We start from the raw sequence: 23,311 nt of genomic DNA on the forward strand, positions 1-23,311 counted from the left end.
CGACTTGGATCATGCCATACGTGGCCCATGGTTTGCAGTAGCACAGTGTATCCAACTCAGCTGTGCTACCTTATTGCTACCGATTGAATTATAGTGTCATCGATTTTATTCTAAGCAACTTTGTTATCAGTGACAGCTGTTTTGTGGCACTTGGCAGTTTGTGATCAGTAAACTTTAGCTTCTCTATATTGTACCTACTTTTTTATTACAATATATTTTTCGTTATGTATCTTTCAACTCAGCAGTTCTCAGAAACAGTGTGAAGTCATACTTCAACCCTCAGTCGGCCTGAGTCTGCTAGTGACAATGCCAGTGTGAGTTGAGTGAAAAGTGACTTGATCTTGTGTGTTTTGTCATTGAGTGAATTTATATTTTATTTCAATAGTAACCCTAATGTCTTCAAAGTGTGCCTCTACATCCGAAAATAATTCTGGGAAGAAAAAATCCAGAAAATTCTGTCATTGTAATGATTATTTTGGGGAAAATAGAGCAAGGAAGAATGTATGCATCTTTAGCTAAAGAATATGAGTGCATTGAATCATTAATATCAACAATTAAAAAGTGTGAGGACAAAATTAAAGCAAGCATTAGGTTGGCAACAAACTTTGCAAGGCAAAATCCACTTTTGTTAGTTGACATGATACGCTTATTGAAAAAATGGAACAGTTACTGAATAATTCTTCAAACACTGCTGAAGAAGAAGGCAGGAGCCTTCGAAAGCTACGGTCGGTTTTATCGCTTTTAACCCGGTATTTTAATGTATTTTATTCGATGTATATATATATTTTTTAAATATTTCATTCTTTTTAGTTGTAAAGTTATTTTAATTGTAAATATATAGAAGTAAACACACAGTTTTTTAAAATTCCAGTTTCCATGTCTTATTTTAATACGTGGTTGGTGAGAAACATTTAAAATCACAACAGTCACTGAATGTTTGGATTGAAGACCAAAGGAATAGAAATTGCCTCTCAGTTTTAATATTTATATAAAGACATTTATACAAAGAAGAACGAGATGCACCTGGGTTGAAAGTGTCAAAGGATAGAATCACTCTCTTATTTTGTAGTAAGGCTTCTAGTGATTATAAATGCAACCCTTTATTAGTGTATTGTTCAGAAAATCCAAGGGCTTTGAAAGGCAAAAATAAATCCTCTCTTCCCATTTACTGGCACTCAAATAGAAAAGCATGGATGGCTGGCTCACCGTTTAGTAACTGGTTAGAGCAGCGTTTTCTAAACTTTTTTTAGTCACAGAACACTTCATCTCACTTCATATTCACGGAACACTTACGAAACACAAGTTTAGCCAAAGAACCGTTTGCTTATTTTATTATTACATACGACACAATGTGCATCAGGAGCATCTTTAAACATGTAGAGCCGAAATTAAAATAACTGTCACCATACGTTCATTTTGGTCTTTTATTAGTTGGTTCCTGCGAACAAAAGGCTGCGATTGTTCATCCTCACTTTGAAGTGTGACAATATTGTGTTCGTTTTCATCAACTACAGTTGCGATACTAGAAGTACTTGCTTCTCATTTTAAAGTTCCTTTTTTCAACCACAAATTCATGGTCACATATTTTAATAATAATATTTCGAAATACTAATAATTATCAAAAAAATTTTATACAAGGAAGTGAGTTTAGTTATGATATCGGTTCGCTTCCTCCTCTCCTTCAATCCATGTATTCCAGGCTAAATCGCATGCGAATGGTATATTTGATCACTACATTCCTACTTTTTCATAGATGTCATTACCTCTATGCATACTTTTTTTCTATGCAGCAAAGTCTGCCAAAGTAAAGTGTTCCACGGTCTATTTGATTATTAGTTGATGCCAGTATATTAATAACCAGAAAAAAAATGTTAAAAATTATAATGATAAAAGTGGTGTATGCTACAGATGTGCAAAATGTATTTATTTTATTAATTATAAATTTTAATTATTTTATTTTTTAATTATTAATTATACATTTTAATTATTTTATTTTTTTAATTATTAATTATAAATTTTAATTATTTTATTTTTTAATTAATTACAATTTTTCACAGAACACTTGTTCAAATCTCACGGAACACAGTTTGGGAAATGCTGGGTTAGAGCATTGTTTTGTACCTGAAGTTGAAGGATATCTGAAAAATAAGAATTTATCATTCAAGTTGCTCCTTGTCTTAGACAAATGCTCCAAATCCCTTCTTGATTGCAATCAAAATGTAAAACTTGTGTTTCTTCCTCCAAACCGAACATAAATTTTACAGCCCGGACCTAGGGATCATTTCGAATTTTAAACCTTATTATCGAAGGAAAAGCTTGGCAAATCTTGTTGAATGTGCCCCCAATATTGGGCTGCAATATTAACAGATATTGAAATAATCGAACAGTCATGGACTGAAATGAAGAAGTTAACTTTGAAGAACTGTTGGAAGAAGCTATTCCTTGAAACAGAAAGTGACTCACAAGACCTTAATATTATTCAGACAGAAGCTGAAAAAATTATTAAACTTTTAAACAATATTGGAGGTAAGGGATTAGTGAAATAGGGTAGGAAGAACAAAGAGAACTTATTGCTTGGCAAATCTTGTTGATAAAATAAAAATTTCTGGATAAAAACTTGTGCCAGTGTTGGGCGGAATTCACAGTAGTAGTAGTAGTGGCATGTGATGCAAGAAAGCAAGTGTATGAGCTTATGCAGCATCAGCCAAAAATAAAAAAAAATATCACACCATTCCCTCCAAATGCCTGTCCAGTTCCTCCTTAAATTTATTTAACCTATCAACTTCCACAACGACAGATGGAAGTTTGTTCCAGCAATTAACCACCCGCTGGCTAAAAGCAAATTTTCGCACATCTATTCTATATCTGTCTTTTCTTAATTTGAATTTATGCCCACTTAGGTTCGTAATCTGAACAAGTGGAAGGATCCAATCAGAATTCAGCGTGCTCAACCCATTCAAGGCCTTATACACCTCAATCAGATCACCGTGCAAGTGCCTAGTCTCCAGCCACTGCAATTTGCAGAACTTAAGCCTCTCTTGGTAAGAGGATTCCTTCATTCCCCTCACCAAGTACACGCTTAAGCAAATCTACATCCTTCCTAAAATGAGGCCTTCAAATCTGTACGTAGTACCCAAGGCGTGACCATTGCCTTATACAGAGGGACAATCACCTCCATTTCCCTGCTGGCAAAATTCCTATATATCATTGACAAAACCCCATGACCTGCCCTGGAAGCCTGTCTGCATTGCTCAGAAAACTTCATATCAGATTTCACAATTACTCCTAGGTCTTTTTCATTTTCTACCACCTCAAGTGTAGTACCACACAGTTGGTACGTTTCTCTGGGGTTACTTCTACCCATATGCAGTACTTTGCATTTGTCAAGGTTAAACTTCAGTTGCCACTTCTTAGCCCATCTGCCCAAATTTTTTAGATCCTGTTGCGGTAGCACACTGTCATTAACAACCCTGCCAACCTTTGTATCATCTGCAAACTTCGACACTAAGCCTGATATACCTTCATCAATATCATTGATAAATATACAAAACAACAGTGGACCCAACACCGTACCCTGTGGGACTCCACTAATAACATTATTCCACAAAGAGCAGCACCCATTAATTACCACCCTTTGTCTTCTCCCACTCAACCATCCTTTTATCCATTGTAGCAACTTACCCTTAATACCATTCTGCTCCAATTTGTACAATAGTCTTCCATGTGCAACACTGTCAAAAGCTTTCCTGAAATCCAAATATATGATATCAAAATTATTTTTTGCATCCAGTTCCTTTGTAACCACATAATATCCTATGAGATTTGTCAGACAAGACTTTCCCTTAACAAACCCATGCTGTGTTTGAATTATTGCTGCAGTCTTGTTTAGATGATCCTGCAATGCATCTTTAACCAGTCACTCCATTATTTTACTCGGAACAGAAGTTAAACTAACTAGTCTGTAATTACTTGTGTCACCCTTTGTGAATTGGGGGTACATTTGCACATCTCCAGTCCGTGTGGACTTCCCCTGAGTCCAAGGATGCTCTCATAATTATGGCTAAAGGTTTGCTTAGTTGCTTTGCCGCCTCCTTTAATATAACTGGGTGGATCCCATCCATCCCAGGTGCCTTTCTTATTTTTAACTTCAACAATTTCTCCTCCACTTTGCTCTCAGTTATTACAAAATCATTAAGCACCCTGCTTAACAGGTATTGAGATAATCAAACAGTCATAGACTGAAATGAAGAAGTCAACTTTGAATAACTGTTGGAAGAAGCTACTCCCTGAAACAGGAAGTGACTCATAGGTACACACTTCCATAATGGAAGTGTGTACCCGATTAAGGTTAGGAGTACGAACTTGCTGTCACTCATTTGGATCAATGGAATGAGAGATGAGAAATTATGGAGGAACTCAGTCTCACCGTTCATTTTTGAAACCCAATTCCAACAAAAATTAGCAGAGAAAAATATTACTTCCGTATATTTTATGATGTTTTTAGTTGAAATACATTTTAAATTATAAAGAAATTGTTAATTTCTTTTAAAATAAATTGTATCATTTGTAACACAGATTATGGTTTTAATTTTCTACATAAAAAGTTTCAGAACCTAACCCCCATTTTTCCATAACAACAGTATCCCTTCAGAACGTGGGATCGCCATGCTCGACCATTGGTCACCTGTATTCAAAATGAAGAAGGATCATTGTAGCTCAGATGTGTGGAAACTTGCCTTTAACCAGAGAGTGGTTGATTTTTTTGAACAAACGTCCATCTGGTGTTGTAGAGGTGGGTCATTTGAATAAATTCAAGGAAGCACTGGACAAACTGTTGGAGGGGATGGATAGGTGAAATGGGATTTTTTTTTTTTTTTGGCTGATGCTGTACTGCAGGGTTCCTTCCTTAGTGCACCTTTATTTGTAATAAAAATTACAAACTGGACATGGGACATTCCAAATATGGTTGAATTGTATGTGTTTGCTGATGAACTCATCTCTTGTCTTTCACAAACTATGAACACCATGAAAAGAGAATGCATTACAACTTCAACTCTCCATAGCCAAAATAGATTTATGGGCACTATGGAATGGCCATTCCCTCATAGAAAACAAATCCACTGTAATTCATTTATGCAAAAAATGCAAACTACATCTTGGTCCAGAAATATATTTAAAATACAGTCTCATTCCTATTGCCAGCAACTTTCATTTAGTGAGCTATAATTTAGATAATAAACTTAATTTTGCTACTCATATAGCTTATCTTTGAATGGTATGTTTAAAGAAATTAAAGAACATCATGAGAGCTGTCTCATCTGTATTCTGGGGTGCTTACTAAAACTTCCTCTTACATCTCTGTAGAACCTTAATTTGGTCTTGCTTGGAATATGGATCACTAGTCTGTGACTTCACTAGAGAAAGTTATCTATTATGTCTGAATACCATCCAGCAACCAAGTTCTCTTAGAATTTGTGGGCACCATCAGAACATCTCCAGTTTATAGCCTGTATATTGAGATATACGACTCTGCACCTCAGGAGAAAATCCTTACTGTGTAATTATGCGGTGAAAAAAAAAAAACATTCCATCTCATCCCAGTTGGGAGTACCTGTTTGATCCTCAATATGCCATGCTATACTTCAATCCTGCTTGGCAATGTATTGCAGATACTTCTAATCGAAGTATCTGCAATACTTCGATTAGTAGAGCTTGTGCACAGTTGGGACTTCTAGCTTATCTTTCAAGACAGTGCTACTCCTGAGTCTCTCTGGACTCCATTCTCACCTCTGTGTGACAATACATATATGGATATATATACATGGTGTTTCAATCCAGTGAACATCATCAGCCATTTTCAATCCACTGCAGGATGAAGGCCTCTCCAGCAACTTTCCAGTTCCTTCTGTTTTGAGCACTGGCCATCCATTTACTACTCAAAAACTCGTGAATTTCATCTATCCATCTCCGCCTTTGTCTTCCAGGTTTTCTTCTAGCTCCTCTTGGGTACCATTCTGTTATTTTCTTAGTCCATCTGTCATCATGTCTTCGAGCTATGTGTCCTGCCCAAGACCATTTTAGTTCTTTAGTTTTGATAAGAATGTCCTTTACTTGAGTTTGCTGCCTAATCCATGTGTTTCTCTTCTTATCTAACAGTCTGATTCCCAATAATTCGTTCCATTCTTCGCTGTGTAGTTCTTAGCTTCTCTTCCATTCTTTTGGTGAGTGCCCAAGTTTCACTTCCATAAGTCATGGTGGGGAGTATACATTGATTCATTATTTTACGTTTCAGACAAACTGGGATATTGCTCTTCAGTATGTGACTATATTTCCTGAATGCTATCCATCCAAAATTTATTCTTCTCTTGACTTCCAGCCATTTATCATTATTACAGCTAATAACTTGTCCCAGATAAGTATATGACTCCACCTTTTCAATTACTGCTCCTTCAATCATTATTTCCCTTTCCGTGGCATACTTGTTCATCATTACTTTTGTTTTAGCCATATTCATCTTTAGGCCAAAATCCTTACTAACTGTGCATAACTAATTAAGATTTTCCTCTAATTCTTTGGGATCGTGGCTTATGACCACAATGTCATCTGCAAATCGTAAATGGTTTAGGTACTCTCCGTTCACATTGACTCCTTTCTGCGACCAGTCTAATCTTCTGAAAGCTTCCTCAAGGGCAGCAGTAAACAGCTTCGGAGATATTATGTCTCCTTGACGAACTCCTTTCTCGATTTTAAATTTGCTACTGTCTTTGTCTAGTCTAATAAAGGATGTAGCACTCTCATATATTTTCTTCAAAATCATAATATATGGAGTATCTATGCCTTGTCTTTCCAGTGCCCGAAACATTGCCTTATGCTGTACGGAGTCAAATGCCTTTTCATAATCCACAAATGCCAGGCATAATGGTGTTTTATATTCATTTGCTTTCTCCATTAGCTGTGATATTACGTGAAGGTGATCCATAGTTGAGAATCCTGTCCTAAAGCCAGCTTGCTCTTTCGGTTGATTCTCATCAAGTATTCTTTCTAATCTGTTAGTAATGACCCTTGTGAACAACTTGTAGATTTGGGATAACAAGCTAATTGGTCTATAATTTCCAATTTCTGATTTATCTCCTTTCTTATGCAGCAAAACTATGATTGCATTATTCCACTGCTTAGGCATCACACCTTTTCTAATGCACTTTGTGAAGAGCCTTGCCAGTTTTTGTGTTATGTCTCTTCCTCCCAATTTTAACAACTATACAGTAACTTCATCTTCCCCCGGGGCTTTCCGATTCTTCATTTTCTTCAATGCATGTTCTACCTCATCAGGAAGAATATCGGGTATGTCGTATGTGTTGCTACTTTGCAATCCATCTTCCCCACTGCTGGTATCATTCCCTCGCTCCTTGTATAATTCTCTATAGTAGTCTTCTGCTATTTGAATTATGCCTTCACTGCTGTTTATAAGTACACCATCGCTATTCTTCAGTTTCAGTATCATTTGTCTTTCTGTATTACTGCTCATGGCTGCTGATTTAAATCCTTTGTTTTCCCTTAATGCTTGTTCTACTTTTCTTGTGTTAAATCTTCTTATGTCCTCTCCGAGTCTCTTTCTAATGGCTTTGCATAACTCAGTATACTCAATTTTCTCCCTGTCGGTGTTTTTCTTGCTTTTCATTTGTCGTCTTTGGTTCATCATGACAAGTGTTTCTTGACTAATTTTTTCTTCTTTGGATTTCTGTTTCCCTATAGGTTTCTTGGGCTTTATCACTTTCAGAAAGTTGTAATATTCCTCGTCGATATCTTGGTCCTGAGCAGTCTGCAGAAGCTCAAACTTGTTCTTAAGTTCCAGTACATACTGCCTTTTCTCCTCCTCTGTTATTTCAAAGACCTTTGTATTATTTACTCGAGTCAGTTTTTTCCTTTCCTTTCCTACATCTATATCAAGTGTACATCTTACCATTCTGTGATCACTTCCAACATTTACCTTATTCAGGACGGTAACATCATTCACAATATATCTTCTGTTAGTGAGGATGAAGTCGATTTCATTAGTTGTTAATCCATTTGGACTCTTCCATGTTCACCCTTTTCTTCAAAAAAGTGTTCATTACTGACATTCCTTGAGATTCTGCAAATTCCACAAGTCTTTCACCTCTTTTATTTCTTTCACCAATTCCAAAATTTCCTATAGTTCCTCTTTCTGCGCTGTTTTGCCTTTTTCCAACCTTAGCATTGAAGTCCCCCATAATAATAGTGTAGTGGGTTTTCTGCTCATCTAGAAGACTCTCAATTTCAGTGTACATTTCTTCAACCTCTTCATCATCATGGCTCGATGTTGGTGCATAAATCATTATAATCTTTAGCTTGTACCTCTTAGAAATCTTGAGTATTAGTCTTGACACCCTTGGTGATGTACTTTTGAATTCCAAAATGTTGTTTTTAAAATCTTTATGGACCAGAAACCCAACTCCACCTTCACTCCTTTCACTGTTTCCATTGGTGTACAGCAGATTTCCACTTGATAAACTTATAAGTGATTCATTTCTTCTTCTTGTTTCAGCCAAACCGATGATATTCCAATTCACATTTTCTAATTCTTTTTCCAGCTCTAATTCCAGCTCTGATATCCTGTCTTCACCGAACATCCAGTGAACATCAGTCTGCAAATGAACCGTTTTCAAAATAATGCACATTTTCTGTTAGGGTCTGCCGATGACTGTGGGAGCACTAGTTTAGCAAAAAGCTGTGAACCCTTTGGTAAGGGTGGTTTTATTAAACATAAGATAATACATTTTTAATTTTTGGTTTCAACACCACACGATTTTAAAGATATTACATGTTACAAGATGTTACAAAAGGTGTTCAAAATGCTGTCCTTGCATCTGTATACAGCATTTTTGTAGTCTTCTCTGCATTGAGTTGTAAATCCTCTCAGGCATTCCTGTGTAATTTATGATTGCTGAAAGGCTCCTTCAACCATACGCTGCAATTCCTCAACTGTGTTAATGTCAGAAGTGTACACCAAGATACAAAAATCCATAGGATTTAAGTCTGGTGATCTGGGAAGCCACATTACAGGCCCACCTCTACCTATCCACCGTTGGCCATACCTTCTAGTTAGATACTGAGTCACAACTCGAGCAAAATGTGTAGGTGCACCATCATGCATAAACCACATGTTCTGGCATTGCTGAAGTGGAACATTATCATCATCAAGGAGGTCTGCAGGAACTGAAGGTACAGCTCTCCTGGTAATCCTGCCCAAACATTCAACAAGAAATGTTGCTGATGTCATGACTCATGAATTGCATTAGGATTTTCGTCGGACCAAATGGGACAGTTATGAAAATTAAAAATACCATCATGAGTAAACCCAGATTTGTCAGTGAACAAAATGTTGTTTAAAAATTGGGGGGTTCAGGATGCACTGTTGTTGCGTCCACTGGCAGAAGTTCACTCTGGGATGGTAGTCTGTATTGCTGAGACCTTGTACATGCTGGATATGGTAGGGGTATAGTAATTGGCAATGAAAAATTTGCCACACACTGCTGTGATTCAGTATACACTCTTGCAGAGCAACCCACCTTGTTGAAATTCCTGGATTTTGTTCTGTTCTTTCTAATGCCCTTTCCTCAACATCAGGTGTTATTCTTCTGGGCCTACCTGCTCATACTCCATGTGCAAAGTGCCCATGTTCTCTAAGGCGTTGATGTACCCTGATGAATGTAAAGCTGTTGGGCTGTCTTTGGCAAGGAAATGCTTCTTGGTACAAACGTGCAGCCTCAAGTACAATGCCGTTGGCTTTACCATACATGAAGTTTATGTCCACATACTCTTCGTTGCTGTAACCTCTTTCCATGTTGACTATCCTTTGACAAGTACTAGTATGCCTGATACGTCTCAGAGCATTGAGAGAGGGGGGAAAGGGAGAAAATGAACATAATCTAACCTAAACAAACAAGTCAGTGGTGGATCACAACTAGAAATGTGCAATATCTCGAAAACAATTCACTTAAGGACCCATGTTTACTAGGCTTTTTTTGCGTATTGTAGTCTGTACAGTTCACCATTAAATTATTGACCATCACTTTTTAAACACCCTCTATATACGTATTCCTTAAGTGCAATCACTGCCATTCAGTCCACTTTTTCTCCCTGTGATTCCATCCTGAAACAGATCCAATATAGATTGTCACTATCAAGCATCCAATCAACCAGTGATCCAGCACCTTCTGCTGTATCACTGGTCATATCAGCATCCCAGGTAATGATGAGCAGATAACGCTGCTAAACATCCTCACATTGGACATTCCTGTTTACCTGAAAGTGCATCACACTGGCTACAAACCCATTATTAAAACATGTAGCAATCACTGGTCCCATCTGTGGCAAACTGAAATCAGTAATAACCACTTGCAGATTAAAAAAATAATAATAAACATTAATTGTGGACATCTAGTTTCTAGAGAAGCAGACGAGAAGCGATTCTGTAAAGACCCTGTTAGCCGAAGGCAAACTTACACACATCTGTCCTGAAATCATCCTTCCTCAATTTGAATTTATGCCCCTCACATAAATTCTCAGCAAAAGCAAGGATTCCATCAGCAGGGAGCTTATTCATTTCATTCAAAGACTCAAACATCAGAATCAGATCTCCTCGCATGTGCCCAATCTCCTAATGCTGCAGTTTGCATAACTGAAGCATTTCTTAGTAAGAGCACCCTTTTTGTTACTCTCACTAATCATATTGCCATATGCTCTTCTCTGCAGCCAATCCTACAGATCCATATCCTTCATAAAATGAGGTCTCCAGAATTGAATGGATTATTCGAGATGTGGCCTAAACACTGCCTTATACAAAGTTATAATTGCTCCTTTATATCTTTATGTTATAAAATTCCTGTATATGTCGATAAAACAATGCCAACTTTCATATCAGCTGCAAACAGACATTAAGCCTGATTTGCCATAATCAATGTGAGAAATTGAATCCTATGGATTCCACTAATAACATTTTTCCAAAAGAGCAATGCCCATTGATAGTAACTTTCTGCCACTCAACCATCCCTTTTTCCATTGCAGTAACTTTCCCTTACACTGCTTCAATTTATTCAGTATTCTTTTATGTGCAATAGTAAATCAGAAGCTTTTCGGAAATTGTTTTCCCCACCAATCTTGTTGCCCTTCTTTGTACCCATTCCAACAGCTCCACATCCTTCTTAAAATGAGGACTCCAGACTTGTATGTAGCATTCTAGATGTGGCCCAAGCATTGTCTTACAATGGGATAATCACCTTATCCCTGCTAGCAAAATTCATGTATATCATTGACAAAACCCCATGAGCTGCCCTGGCAGCCTGTCTGCACTGCTCAGAGAACTTCATATCAGACTGCACAAATACCCTCAGATTGTTTTCATTTCCTACTATTGTATCCTCGTCACACCTACCAAATTGTTGGCTGGTACTTGCCGTCTGCCTTGATGGTGCTGAAGATAATACATTTTTAATGTTGACATCATCCCTTTGATTTGTGAGTTGCAGCAAAGAGATTGTATTAGTATGAAAATTAGTATTATTGTCAAACCAAGCAAGGCCCTGGTGTTGTTTTTATTCCTTAGAATACTATGAGAGAGAAAAAACAAGTTTTTAAATTTAAAAACTGTAATTCAAAACATAAATTGGAAACTGCCTGTACCTCTTCAGATAAGTTTTACGTTATCATAATGAAAGCTGAATTTTATTGGTTGTAGAGCTTTTATGCTTCTTTACAGATAATAGCTCACTCAGCCAATGAGATTTGTGCCATAACAAAGTGCTACCACTATGTTACCATCTGTAATGCAGTAATCATCATCAGATATTTGTAAGGTGTGAGTTTCAAAATGTTTCATATGTGATGAATAAAAAACTTCAGAGCAACATTGCACAAAATACTATGTGCAGTGGTGATTTGCCATGTACGCTTTGATGTGTCTGGATTAACATGTTTAGCAGTATAAACTGCTGCCGCCACAAAAATGCACAAAAGGATGGAAGTCCTGTGGTTCAGAGGTAATTAATAATTACGTTATTAAAATTAGTTTTTATGTAAAAGTATTAAGTGATCAGAAAATTAAATTAAAAATATTAACTTTACTTTTCATTAGCTGTGAGTGATGCTGCTGCCAGAAGACAAGTAGAAGAAGCACAGTATAATATACAGGAAGGAAATGAACTTGCACATCGAGGTATGTCTTCAAGAGTGTCTTCTACAACACATTCACAGGGAAAGCAGAATCTTGCTGCATCTAGTATTCCCACCACTGCTTCTCAAGCATTGGGATTGGCTTTTTGTAGTAATAGTGCACATTCTGATGATTTTTGTGATTCTCATTTTGTTGTCTCTTCTGATGCTATTAAGGAAAAAATGATGTGGGCAGCCAAACAGTTACAAGTGTCTCAGGATGTTGATTATGTTATAAAGTTATGTGCCTTATTAAAAACGTGTGCTGAAACACTTGAGTCATTAAGGCATGCCCAGAACAGTTTGTCACATAAGACGGTGGTGTAATTAAAAAAAATATATATATATATAAAAGCATATGTGCATCATTGTTAAGCATTTCGGCAAATTGAATTTTATATATTTTCATATTAATAACCATAGTAAAAGTACAGCCCAGAAAGCAGTGTTTTGCTATCTGTACTTTTTTTTTAAATTGAGTAGAAACCCACTGTGAAATTAACAAAATTAGTTTTACAATTTTTATATTACAAGAAGCAAAAGGATCAGTAACCTTTTCCCTATCAGACTTAAAAAAAGAATTCCATAGTGAGTTCAGAAATTTAAAATAAATAGTAAATTAATTAGTCTTCTGCATGTGTGCCTGATCTTTTCAGTCTTACGACTGAGGAGTTGTACAAAAGTAATGCCCCTTATTCCCCCCCCCCCCCCCAGAAATACAACTATGACTTTTTATATCAATTAATCCTCAATCATGAATAAACACTTATTTTTCCATAAAGTCACCATTTTCTATGTACTTCTGCCATCTCTGAGTCAGACACTGTATTCTAATCCTGTAAAAGTCCTTACTCTTTCTCTAGAGGACTTTGCAAACACTGTGCTTGAGCTGGTTGTCGTCTTCTGCAAAATTGGCTCCACAGAGTGCATCCTTCAACGAGCCAAAGAGGTGATAGTTGGAAAGTGCAAGGTCTGGGCAGTGCATCCCAGTTTTGCAATGGCCTCCATGCGCAGATGGTTTGGGGTTGGGCTTTGTCATGGAGAAGAATAACCTCATTAAGGGTTTTTGTCTGGTCAAACTCTATGGATCTGGGCTTTCAACTTTTCCACATATTGATCTGAGTTTATTGTGGTGCAATGCTCCAAGAAGTCCACAAACAAGACCCATCTTTGTCTCAAAACACTGTCTCCATGACTACCAACAGAAGGCTGTCTTTTGAACTTCTTTGCAAGGTGAATTTGATGGTGCACTCCGACTGTCCCCATTTCAGGGTCATAATATTGGACCCAGGTTTTGTCACCTGTGACTATGCTTGAAAGAAAAACTTCTTCACCCTTTCAAAGAGCTGGAGAAGTTCCGTACAGATGACTTCCCGAGCTACTTTGTGGTCATGTGTCAGCATTTGTGGGACCCACTGTGCACCTTGTAGCCATGGTATCACAGCAGCTTTATCTATACTTACTGCATTGCACGATTTGCATGTTGTGATCCTCTTTGATCTAGCTAGCTAGTGTTGGTTGTCACTGATCGGCCGCTTTAGGGCTTGTCAACAATGTCACTTTCCCCTCACTCTTAAAGTGTCTTATCCAATGCTTAACTGTACTCTTCTACAGTATTGTCACCATAAACATATTTGAGGCACATATGGATTTTGACAGGCGTAACTTCTACCTTGGTAAGAAAATCATTCATCACTCTTTGTTTGATACGTATAACTGTAAAATCCACGATTTTGAATTATCTGTGTGCTGCACTCATGATACTGATCACACTGGTCACTAGTGTGTCAGTAACAATGTCATCAGTGCAGACCGGGCTAGCCAGGTGGGTTAAGTGCCTGCCTGCCAGCCCAAAGGTCGCGGGCTTGGATTTCACGGCCACGATACACGAAGGAAGCAGGGGAAAAAACTGGTTCTTTCGTGTATTGCTCACATCATACGAAATAAATAAAAATGTCATCAGTATCAAACTGGTCATTAGTGACACGTGAAATGATCTATGCCACTACATTTGAAAGCAAAAAATTAGGAGGCATTATTTTCATACCAGTCCTTATATCTTATTAGTCTTTTTCCTGTACCATAGATATCAGTCTACTGTATATACATGGGGTATGAGTTGATGTCTATTTTTGTGCCTTTGAAAATTTGTGTTTAATCATATATTCACCACATAAGTTGACTCTCTTGGCAGTTTATCTTTTTTGCATCTCACCTGGTGTTTTACAATCTTGATTTTGAGCCACTGCACTTTAATTCAAATTAATTTTATCTTTTTGAAAGAGTGCATAGTGATATTTCTTACACTGCATAATAAACCGTTAAAAGGCAGTAAGCACATATACAATACTCCTTTGTGAAACACCAGGTATCTTTTTAGGTAATCTAGCAACTCCTTGTCTGTTTAATACTGTACAATACAGTAAGATTAACACATTGAGTTTTAAAATGTGAGCAACAGTATACAAAGGGTACTAGGAAAGTTTTGCAATACAACTTTGTTTATTTAATTTTTTCAAAGTAATTTCCTCTACATTCAATACACCTCTCCATCCTCCGAAGCCAATCTTTAAACCAGTTCTGCCAAGTTTCACTAGGGAGTAAAGCACACTCATTGTCCCAAGCCCGTAGAAGGTCCTCATCACTGGAAAACTGCCTCCCTTTTAGCTTCATTTTCCCATGCGGGAACAGTGCAAAGTCGCAGGGAGCAAGGTCTGGACTGTAGGGAGGGTGCTCGAGAAGTTTCAGTCCTGTCGTGGTCAAATATTCGGTGCAGGCTTTGGCGCGGTGAGCTGGAGCATTTTCGTGATGGAAGTACCAGGTGTCCATCCTTGACTTTGGCCGCAGGTTCTTCATAGATCCAATGACTTTAGGCAGGCATTGTTCAGTATACCACTTAGCTGTGACTGTCTTCTGCGTGTCCAAAACGACACATTCCACAATTCCACTCGATTTGAAAAATACAGCTATCATTTTCTTCTTTACAGATCGGGATTTTCTGACACTTACGGGTATGTCGTCATCATCAAAGACCCAAACTTTGTTTTGAGCCTTGGTCGGCAGATCGTAATAGTACAGCCAAGTCTCGTCACCTGTCACGATGTTGTTCACATACCGAGATTGTCCCTTATCAAACTTTTTTAACATCTCCCGGCACGAAGTCACACGTCGTGTCATCTGCTCTTCAGTCAATTGATGCGGCACCCAGAGAGAACAAAGTTTCTTCACGTGCAAATGATCTTGCAGAATCGAACGAATTGCTGGTGCATTTAGGCCCAAAGTATCCTCTATCTGTTGGTAGGTCACTCGCTGTTTTCGTCAAGCATTTTCCTCACAGCAGTAACGTTTTCCATTGTAACTGACATTCTTGGCCTTCCCGGCCTCTCAGCATCCTCCAGAGTGAAATTTCCCCTTTGGAATTCTCTATACGACCTGAATATCGTTGTACGATGTGGACAATCATCATCTAGTGCAAGAGTCATTTCTTCTAAGCACTGGTCTATGGTTAAACCACGCACGAAATTATACCGTAAAACTGTCCTTATCTCATTTCGTGACCACGATGCCATCGCAAGCACTTTACACTCTCACTACTAATGAATAACTGAGCCCATCGACTTGGCGCGGTGGCTACTATGCACGTATGAACATGTCTCAACATGCAGCAACAAGCAGCTTCCTGTGATTCATCATTGCGTCATATTGCAAAACTTTCCTAGTACCCTTTGTATATTTGCATAAATAATATGTAATAAAGTGCAAACTATATATAATTTCATGCCTTTATAATCCTAAGCTTAGAATTGAATACTCGGGGACATAAGTAAACCTTAAAATTTTTAGACAATTTTTTGGGTGTTTTAAAGCTTGACATTTACTGATCACTGAATTTACTGATCACTGAATTATGACCACCTCATCCATAATGGACTATGCTGCATAGCTTGCAGTATAAGAAGCCAAAGGCATCCTACACTGGACAGTGGTAATTTGCATTTGGTCATGCAAAGCCAAAGTGATAAAGTATATAGCTATGGGATCTGCTACTTTCTCCTGCTGACAGACCTCAAAGGATTATAAAAGTTGGATTTTCATGGTCAGCAAAGGGTGCAGCGTGCAGCATGGCAGGCCATAATACAGTTGGGGTGCAAGAAAAAAATATCTCAAATGATGATCCCCAATTACACTCGGATGGGGATTTCTACAGCATACAACTTCTCCTCACCGTTGAATGCTGTGGCGCCACTGTAGGACTGGAAACACGAGTCCATGGTGCCTGCCCACTATCCAGGCAGGTGGCAGTGTTTTGCTTAATGTTAGATATGTTTTTGTTGGCAAGAACTGAAACTCCTGGTGCAAATGGACCAAGGTTTCAATTGTGAGGTTTACTGGTAGCTCTTAGGAAATCGTGGTACACACCTTCCATGTTGCATTTTCCCCCTGGACTGAACTGGGATCTTCCAAGATGATGATGTTCCATGCCATCGAACCTGCACTGTGTATGAATGATTCGAGAAACACTGAAAATATCACCCATCTTGATTGGCCTCCACAATAGCCTGACATCAATCCAATTGAACACCTGTGAAATTTTTTGGAATGGGAAGTGAGGCATATGGATGTGCAACTATCATGTATTCCAACACTGTGAAAGCCTCCAGAATACTGTCAATACCTAAATGAATAGCAGACTGTTATCCATGTGAATAGTGGTCCAACACAATATTAGTTAGGTAGTCATAATTCACTGATCATTCTGTGTACATGCAAGATGTATGGTAATTATTTTGTTAATTTCATTTGGAGTACAGTATGAGTGTGTAACAATCACCGAGATGTCCTTCACTGAGTACATTAAAGCTTGCCATTTTTGTTGTATCAGCATGTATAAATAACGTGAATACATAATAGTGTGTTTTCTGAGTTTGTAACTCATTGTGTTAGACATGCAAGTTATAATTGCATTTTCCAAATTCATTACTTTCAATTATACGGGGTGTCTCAAAAATATTGGTACAAATGTTTAGGAGAGGTAGGTAACATCTAATGGATGTGAATCACATAGGAACCCATAACCGGAAACATCACAGGGAAGTAGTAGCAGAGGCACAAGAAGCAGAAATGACACAAGAGAGTAATATTAACATTGGGGTACGAGATACATTTCATGATGTTACAACAGATGCTTGAAGGTTCCACCATAAGACACGATGCATGTGTGACACTGACGCAGCATGGATTGGCGGACACAGTCGAACACACCTGGAGTTTCTTTGACAGTAGCAGCAGCGCAGACAAGTCTCGCCACAATATCCATTTCTGTCTTCACAGGCAATTCATACACAATAGATTTGAGCCCCCCCCCCCCCCCCCCCCCCCCCCCCAGGAAGAAATCAAGGCGTTGGGGACCAGGCAACAGGTTCACCACAGCCAATCCATCGACGCCCAAAATGCCTGTTCCAATGGTCACGAACACAACTTCCATAATGGGCAGGCGCCCCCCTTACGTTGAAACCAAATGTTGCATCTCACATTTGCTGGATCATCGTCAAGTAACCCTGCTAGAACTTGTTCAAGAAAGATCTGATATTTAGCGGAGTTCATGTGGGGTGGAAACAGGTATGGGCTGAGCAGTCACCGACCATACCTGCCCACACATTTATTGAGAAGCAATGTGCCGCATAGGGGCGCACACCGTGTGGGTTGTCGTGAGCCCACACAAGTATTGTGCTGATTGAATAGGCCTCATCCATGAGCAAAACATAGGCTGGAAAATTCAAGTCTTGGAACACTTTCTTGGAGAAACCACTACGCAAAAGCCACACGTGCAGGATGATCTTGGGGGAGCAGTGACTGAATCCTCTGGAGATGAAAGGGGTGAATCAATTGTTGTGCCAGACACGCTGTACAAGGTATGTTCATGTTGGACGGCACCCGGGATTTTTCCCATCTCCGCGTGTTTCGCTGTATCGAGGACAGTACACTGTGAAGCCAGAGACTTGAAAGTGTGTGGGCCGTGTCTGTGCAGTGTGATATGTTGTGCCCATTGTTTATCCGGCTTATTGGCCGCCAGTTCCCTAGTGGGGCCCGACATTCCCATACCCTGCCATGTGGAGGCTAGCCGGGTGGATCCAGTATCACAACAAATTGCTCTGGCAGGTCCTGCCACCTAGTTTCCTGGGATTTCAGTGGCTTGGACCTATTAAAAAAAAAAAAATTTTTTTTTTGCGTTTGACATTAATGCTTAATGGGATCGCTGGTTGGGGTTAAATGCTAAAGAGATATGTTAAAGGCTAAATAGGTCGGGCAAAATTTTGATGTTATTAAATTTAGACATGTGAGGGTATATGCTAGCTAATAGTGTTAGTTGTCTTAGAGATTTACAGGAAACCGGTAGAATTTAGACGTTGATTAGAATTTGGTGGCATTGTTAAGGGTGTACTCGGTTGATTTAGTGAGAGAGGGAGGGAGACTGAAGACTTGGGGGAAAACAGATAGAAGAATAGGGACGATAGAGCAGGCATCCCCAAAGAGGTCAGTGGAGACGAGTCCCACCAGGCAAAGTGTGTGTGGAGGGGGGGGGGGTAGGCATGGAAGAGAGGAGACAGAGATCCATCTCCTCCCTCCCCTGCCTGGGGATGGGGTTTTAAAGGGAACCAGGTTAGAGTACCCAGTTCAGATCGCCGTTGGCAGCAAAGCCGCAGAATGTCTTCATTGGTGTCATTTCCAAGGAGTGTCGAATCCGGTATGAAGGTTAAGCTGCCCATCCTGCTCCGGGGGTGGGATATGTTAGCTGGCAGTGGGAACCACCGGGGGTGAGAGGTAGGTATTCAATAGTTGGATTTATATCTTCACCTGGTCTGGAATATAGTGAAATAATGTAAAACTGTCCTACAGCACTGATGATATGGGCACACACTCCCACTGGGGAGCAGAGATGACCCACCTTTGTGAGTGCAAGGTCAGTATTTTTAACTACTATTGCTGTAGAAGGGACACCTGAGGTGTATTCTGTTATTTTATAGCCTCTTGGGTATCCCTGAACCCTACCCATATGTGTGTAGGAGTACCAAGATATCTATATTATTTTCTTCCAATTTGAGTTTGATCTGATCTACAATAGCTCTTGCTCTTTGAGCATTCAATTGGACAAGATTTAGAGCCCTAGTCACATTTATGTTTTCAATCTGGCCCTAGATTGTATATGTTTTGCCATTTTTTTTATAACTGGGGCATTTATCATCCCTGATACATGTGTATAGTCAGTCAACCATGCTGCCTTGCAAGTAGCACATTTTGGCTTCTGAGACTTATTTTTGTAATCATGGCCAGTTACCACAAACAGGTTCTTTCTTACTGCAGTCTCTGGCAATGTGACCATATTTATGGCAGTTAAAGCAACTTTGGATAGGGAAGTGTTCTCTCAATCTATGACTGGTCCAGCCAGCATGATTCTCTGTTGTCCCTGCAATACCTTCCAAATTTTTGGTGTAATTTCTGCAATTATGTTGAGTTGTCCATTCCTTTTGTTGCTCTTTTCAGCAGCAAATTCATCTATTGTCATTTCATTGTTAAAGTTTTTGAAGTAGATATCCATCATGAATTCTTTTTCTATTACTGACACAGGTACATCAAAGATTATAATATTAGGGTTTTTCCCTTTTGGTTTTTCAGGGAGCAAGCCCAGTTTTTCCCATTTCGGGATGGTTTTCTAATTTACTTATATCTTCTTTGCTTGCTACCTCAATCAGGACTCCATTATTCCTGATTTTCCACATGTTTATCTTTATTTCTCTCAGATGAGGCCTCAGCTTCGTTACCACAAGTGCCTCACTGGTTTTATGAGTAGTCACTTTTTCCTTTCAGAATAATAATGTTGCTTAGTAGCTATTTGTTTTGCTTTAGTTATGCCCTGTTTGCCCTTAACCTTTGCACATAGGTTAATGTGTTCATTGTTTTGTAGTTGTTCTTCTCCTCAGTTGTAACCTCTAATTTTGATTTTAACACTTGGTTCTCTGTGTTTAATTCAATCAGGCGCTGCTTAAGCAGTGACCAACAGTTCACTATTTGCAGCCTAATTGCAGAAGTAATCCTGCTAGTTTGCTTGTGCATATATTCTTCTAGATACACTCTGGTTTCCTTTGCCTGTTTGATAGGGTCAGTCAAATTTGTTAAGTAGTCTAGTTTTAGTTCTGTCTTTTGTTGCATCTCTGGAATTTCTATAGTTTCTTGATTTTTTCCTTTCCTGCTCTTCTTAATACTGAGGAGGCCAGCCATCCAGTTCATTACCATTTTCCTCATTAACAGGGGCTTTCTCCCCGAGCACTCTAGCTTCATTTTCAGAGGAGTCTTTTAAGTCATTGACCAGAATTTTGTCATTATTTGATTTTTCAGCCATAATTTCTGCATTAAATTCACTTTCGTATAAATAAGTCAATTTCTGACGTTTTAATTAGTGGTTTGAGGTAATTATTTCCAGTGTAGGCCCACTAAAAATCAGAAATCGCGATTTTCCAATTTTGGCGGGAAACGAATGTAGACAAAGAAAACTAAGTATAAGTTAATTCTGTCAGTAGTATTACATTTTCCATACAAAATAACCTTACCACAAGCAGTTTGAAGTATAATATATTAAAATTTTTGGACTTTTGAGATGTACTCAAATCAGTGGCTATGCCAGTGGGCTCTCTACTGCTGAAGCTGTAGCGATCACACTGAACAAAAATCATACATTCCGCGACCACAGAGATACTCGTACACACACTGCAACGAGACACTCCTAAGGCAGAGGCAACAGCACGTGATGGTAGTAGGATTATTCTGGACAGCATTCAACACTTTCTTCCATGGCAAGAGTTTGCATGAACGTGGTTGCTTGCACTACTCCTGTTACCTCTAAATGACCCATAATCGCACAAATTTTGATGCACAGGCGCAAACAAACGGTGGTCCAATACATGTCTGGGAAGTGTTCTCCATAAATTTGTTGAGCGGCTCATCTATTGCCCTCTGCTAATCCATACGCTAGGTGCATGTCTGCCAGCTCACAGTTCGTATATCGATGCATGCTCTTCGTGCAGCGACTACTGCTTGAATTAGTAAACCAGAAATTTTCCCTCTCGCAAACTGATGAACAGGGCCATCTACAGACTTACAGATGGTTCCTATGCAATTCACATTCCTTTAGATGTTACCTACCTCCCCTAAACGTTTGTACCAATATTTTTGAGACACCTTGTACAAGTTAAACTGGCAGTAGCAGTGGAATAATTTTTTTTTTTTTTTTTTTTTTTAGCAGTAAATGATCAACTTGGGAGATACAAGCAGGTACACGTATAGCCTGACAACCACTGACTGGTGAATTTTGACCTCAGCTTCCAGTACTTCATAAAATTTTAAACCCACTAATCAACCAAAAAAAATAAAGTCGAGTATTGTGTCTCAAAATATTCTTGCTGCTTTATAACTGTCAGCTAAGAGTAATATTAAGCTTGATAGGATTTAGTTAATAAATTTTGTGATGGTTCATTAAAATAAAAATATACTTGGACAGTAAACTCGTTATAGAAAGAATAGCATTAAAGAGTCTGGTCAGACACCCTTTCCCACTACTTTTAGGAGCTGTCTGATTTCTTCAATATTTTGGATGATAGCAGTGATCTATAAAGTTAAAAATCTGAACACTTAATGCTTGTTTTTATTATTGCTATTATAAGTAGTAGTGACAAATGCCACACTGCTCCAATTTTTACAGTGGGCTTTTATATACAACAGTATCTAAAACTTTCTTGGATATCAATTATTTTTTTCATCCAGTCCCTTTGTTACTGTCATGGTATTCAGTTATACAAGATCTCTCCTTAAGAATTCTATGCTGTGACTGCAGTAGAACTGCATTCCTGTCTAGATGGTCCTGCATTAGTTCTTTAACTGGTGAATTTGTTAAAACCCTGAAACAGAAATCAAGCTAACAGGTGTGTGTGTAGTTATTCATGTCTCCCTTTAGGGATACATTTGCACATCTACAGTCCATAGTTACTTCCCCTAAATCCAGGGATGCTCTCATAATTAGGGCCAATAATTTTCTTATCTCATTTTTTGCCTCCTTTAATATAAATGGCTATATCCCATCCACCCCAGGTGGCATTTTTATGTCTGGCTTCCACAATTTCTTTTCCTCAGTTATCACAAAATGAGTTGGTCCCCAGTAGAATTTGACTTACTTCCAGTGGCATTTCTCAGTCCTAAAAAATTCCTTATGTGCAAATGTGGATGCAAAATACCCATTCAGTTTGTCAGCAATCTAACTTGGTTAATCGACAATTTTTCCATATATTCCTAGGGGCTCACATCTGGGGAGTATGGGCTTGGTGCACCCCTGGACCTGAGCTGGATATCATCATCATTCTCTTTCATGGTGATTATCTTCTACCTCTGACTCTTGTTTTCTCTCTCTCTCTTTAGGTAACTTAGAAATATATATTTTTCGGCTGGTGCAGCAAAAGCCTTAGGCTTCCTTGCACCATATGGCTAATAATTAACCAGACTTAACCCCTGTGGACAAGCTACATGTCTAATTGACATAGCAGTGCCCAACACTGGCAACCCCCCAGAAAACCCACAAACTTAAGACAGGAGATCTAAGATGTGGCATATGCAACAAGTAACAACCATCGTGTCAATCACCGGTATGGTACCAAAGATGTTACATGACAGCCCAGCAGCAATAGGTCTTCCAGACAACAAACATCTACAAGGAACTCCAGAAATTTGCAATCATGAACATCTGTAGGATAGTCAGAGTTCCTTGACCAACAGTAACACCAGACATAACCACCCTATGTACTTGGTAGCAATACCTGTCAGGAGGTGGAACCCTCAGGGATAAATAAGATGAGCAATAATAATATCTAGTACAAAGGATTTAAATCAGCAGCCATGAGCAGTAATACAGAAAGACAAATGATACTGAAACTGAAGAATAGCGATGGTGTACTTATAAACAGCAGGGAGGGCATAATTCAAATAGCAGAAGACTACTATAGAGAATTATACAATTAGCGAGGGAATGATGCCAGCAGTG

General features: G+C 38.7%; 1 protein-coding gene across 2 annotated transcripts in view; it reads left to right on the forward strand.

The window, feature by feature from the left end:
• Positions 1–21,644, forward strand: part of LOC150084570 (ubiquitin ligase substrate adapter ZNRD2-like) — a 114,263-nt gene extending 92,619 nt beyond the window's left edge. The window contains exons 4-5 of one of the 2 annotated variants that reach the window (XM_090375332.1): positions 12,152–12,232; positions 21,524–21,644. In XM_090375332.1, coding sequence (XP_090231458.1) covers positions 12,152–12,232; positions 21,524–21,567 — 125 coding nt within the window. In that variant the 3' untranslated portion in view covers positions 21,568–21,644. Of the gene's footprint in view, positions 1–12,151; positions 12,745–21,523 lie in introns of those variants that run through there. The other variant, XM_090375331.1, reaches the window with a different exon arrangement.
• The last annotated feature ends 1,667 nt before the right edge of the window (positions 21,645–23,311 follow it).

The sequence above is a fragment of the Mastigoproctus giganteus genome, chromosome 6 (genome assembly GCF_048544385.1).
Source record: "Mastigoproctus giganteus isolate SK-2022 chromosome 6, ASM4854438v1, whole genome shotgun sequence".
Lineage (NCBI taxonomy): Eukaryota > Metazoa > Arthropoda > Arachnida > Uropygi > Thelyphonidae > Mastigoproctus > Mastigoproctus giganteus.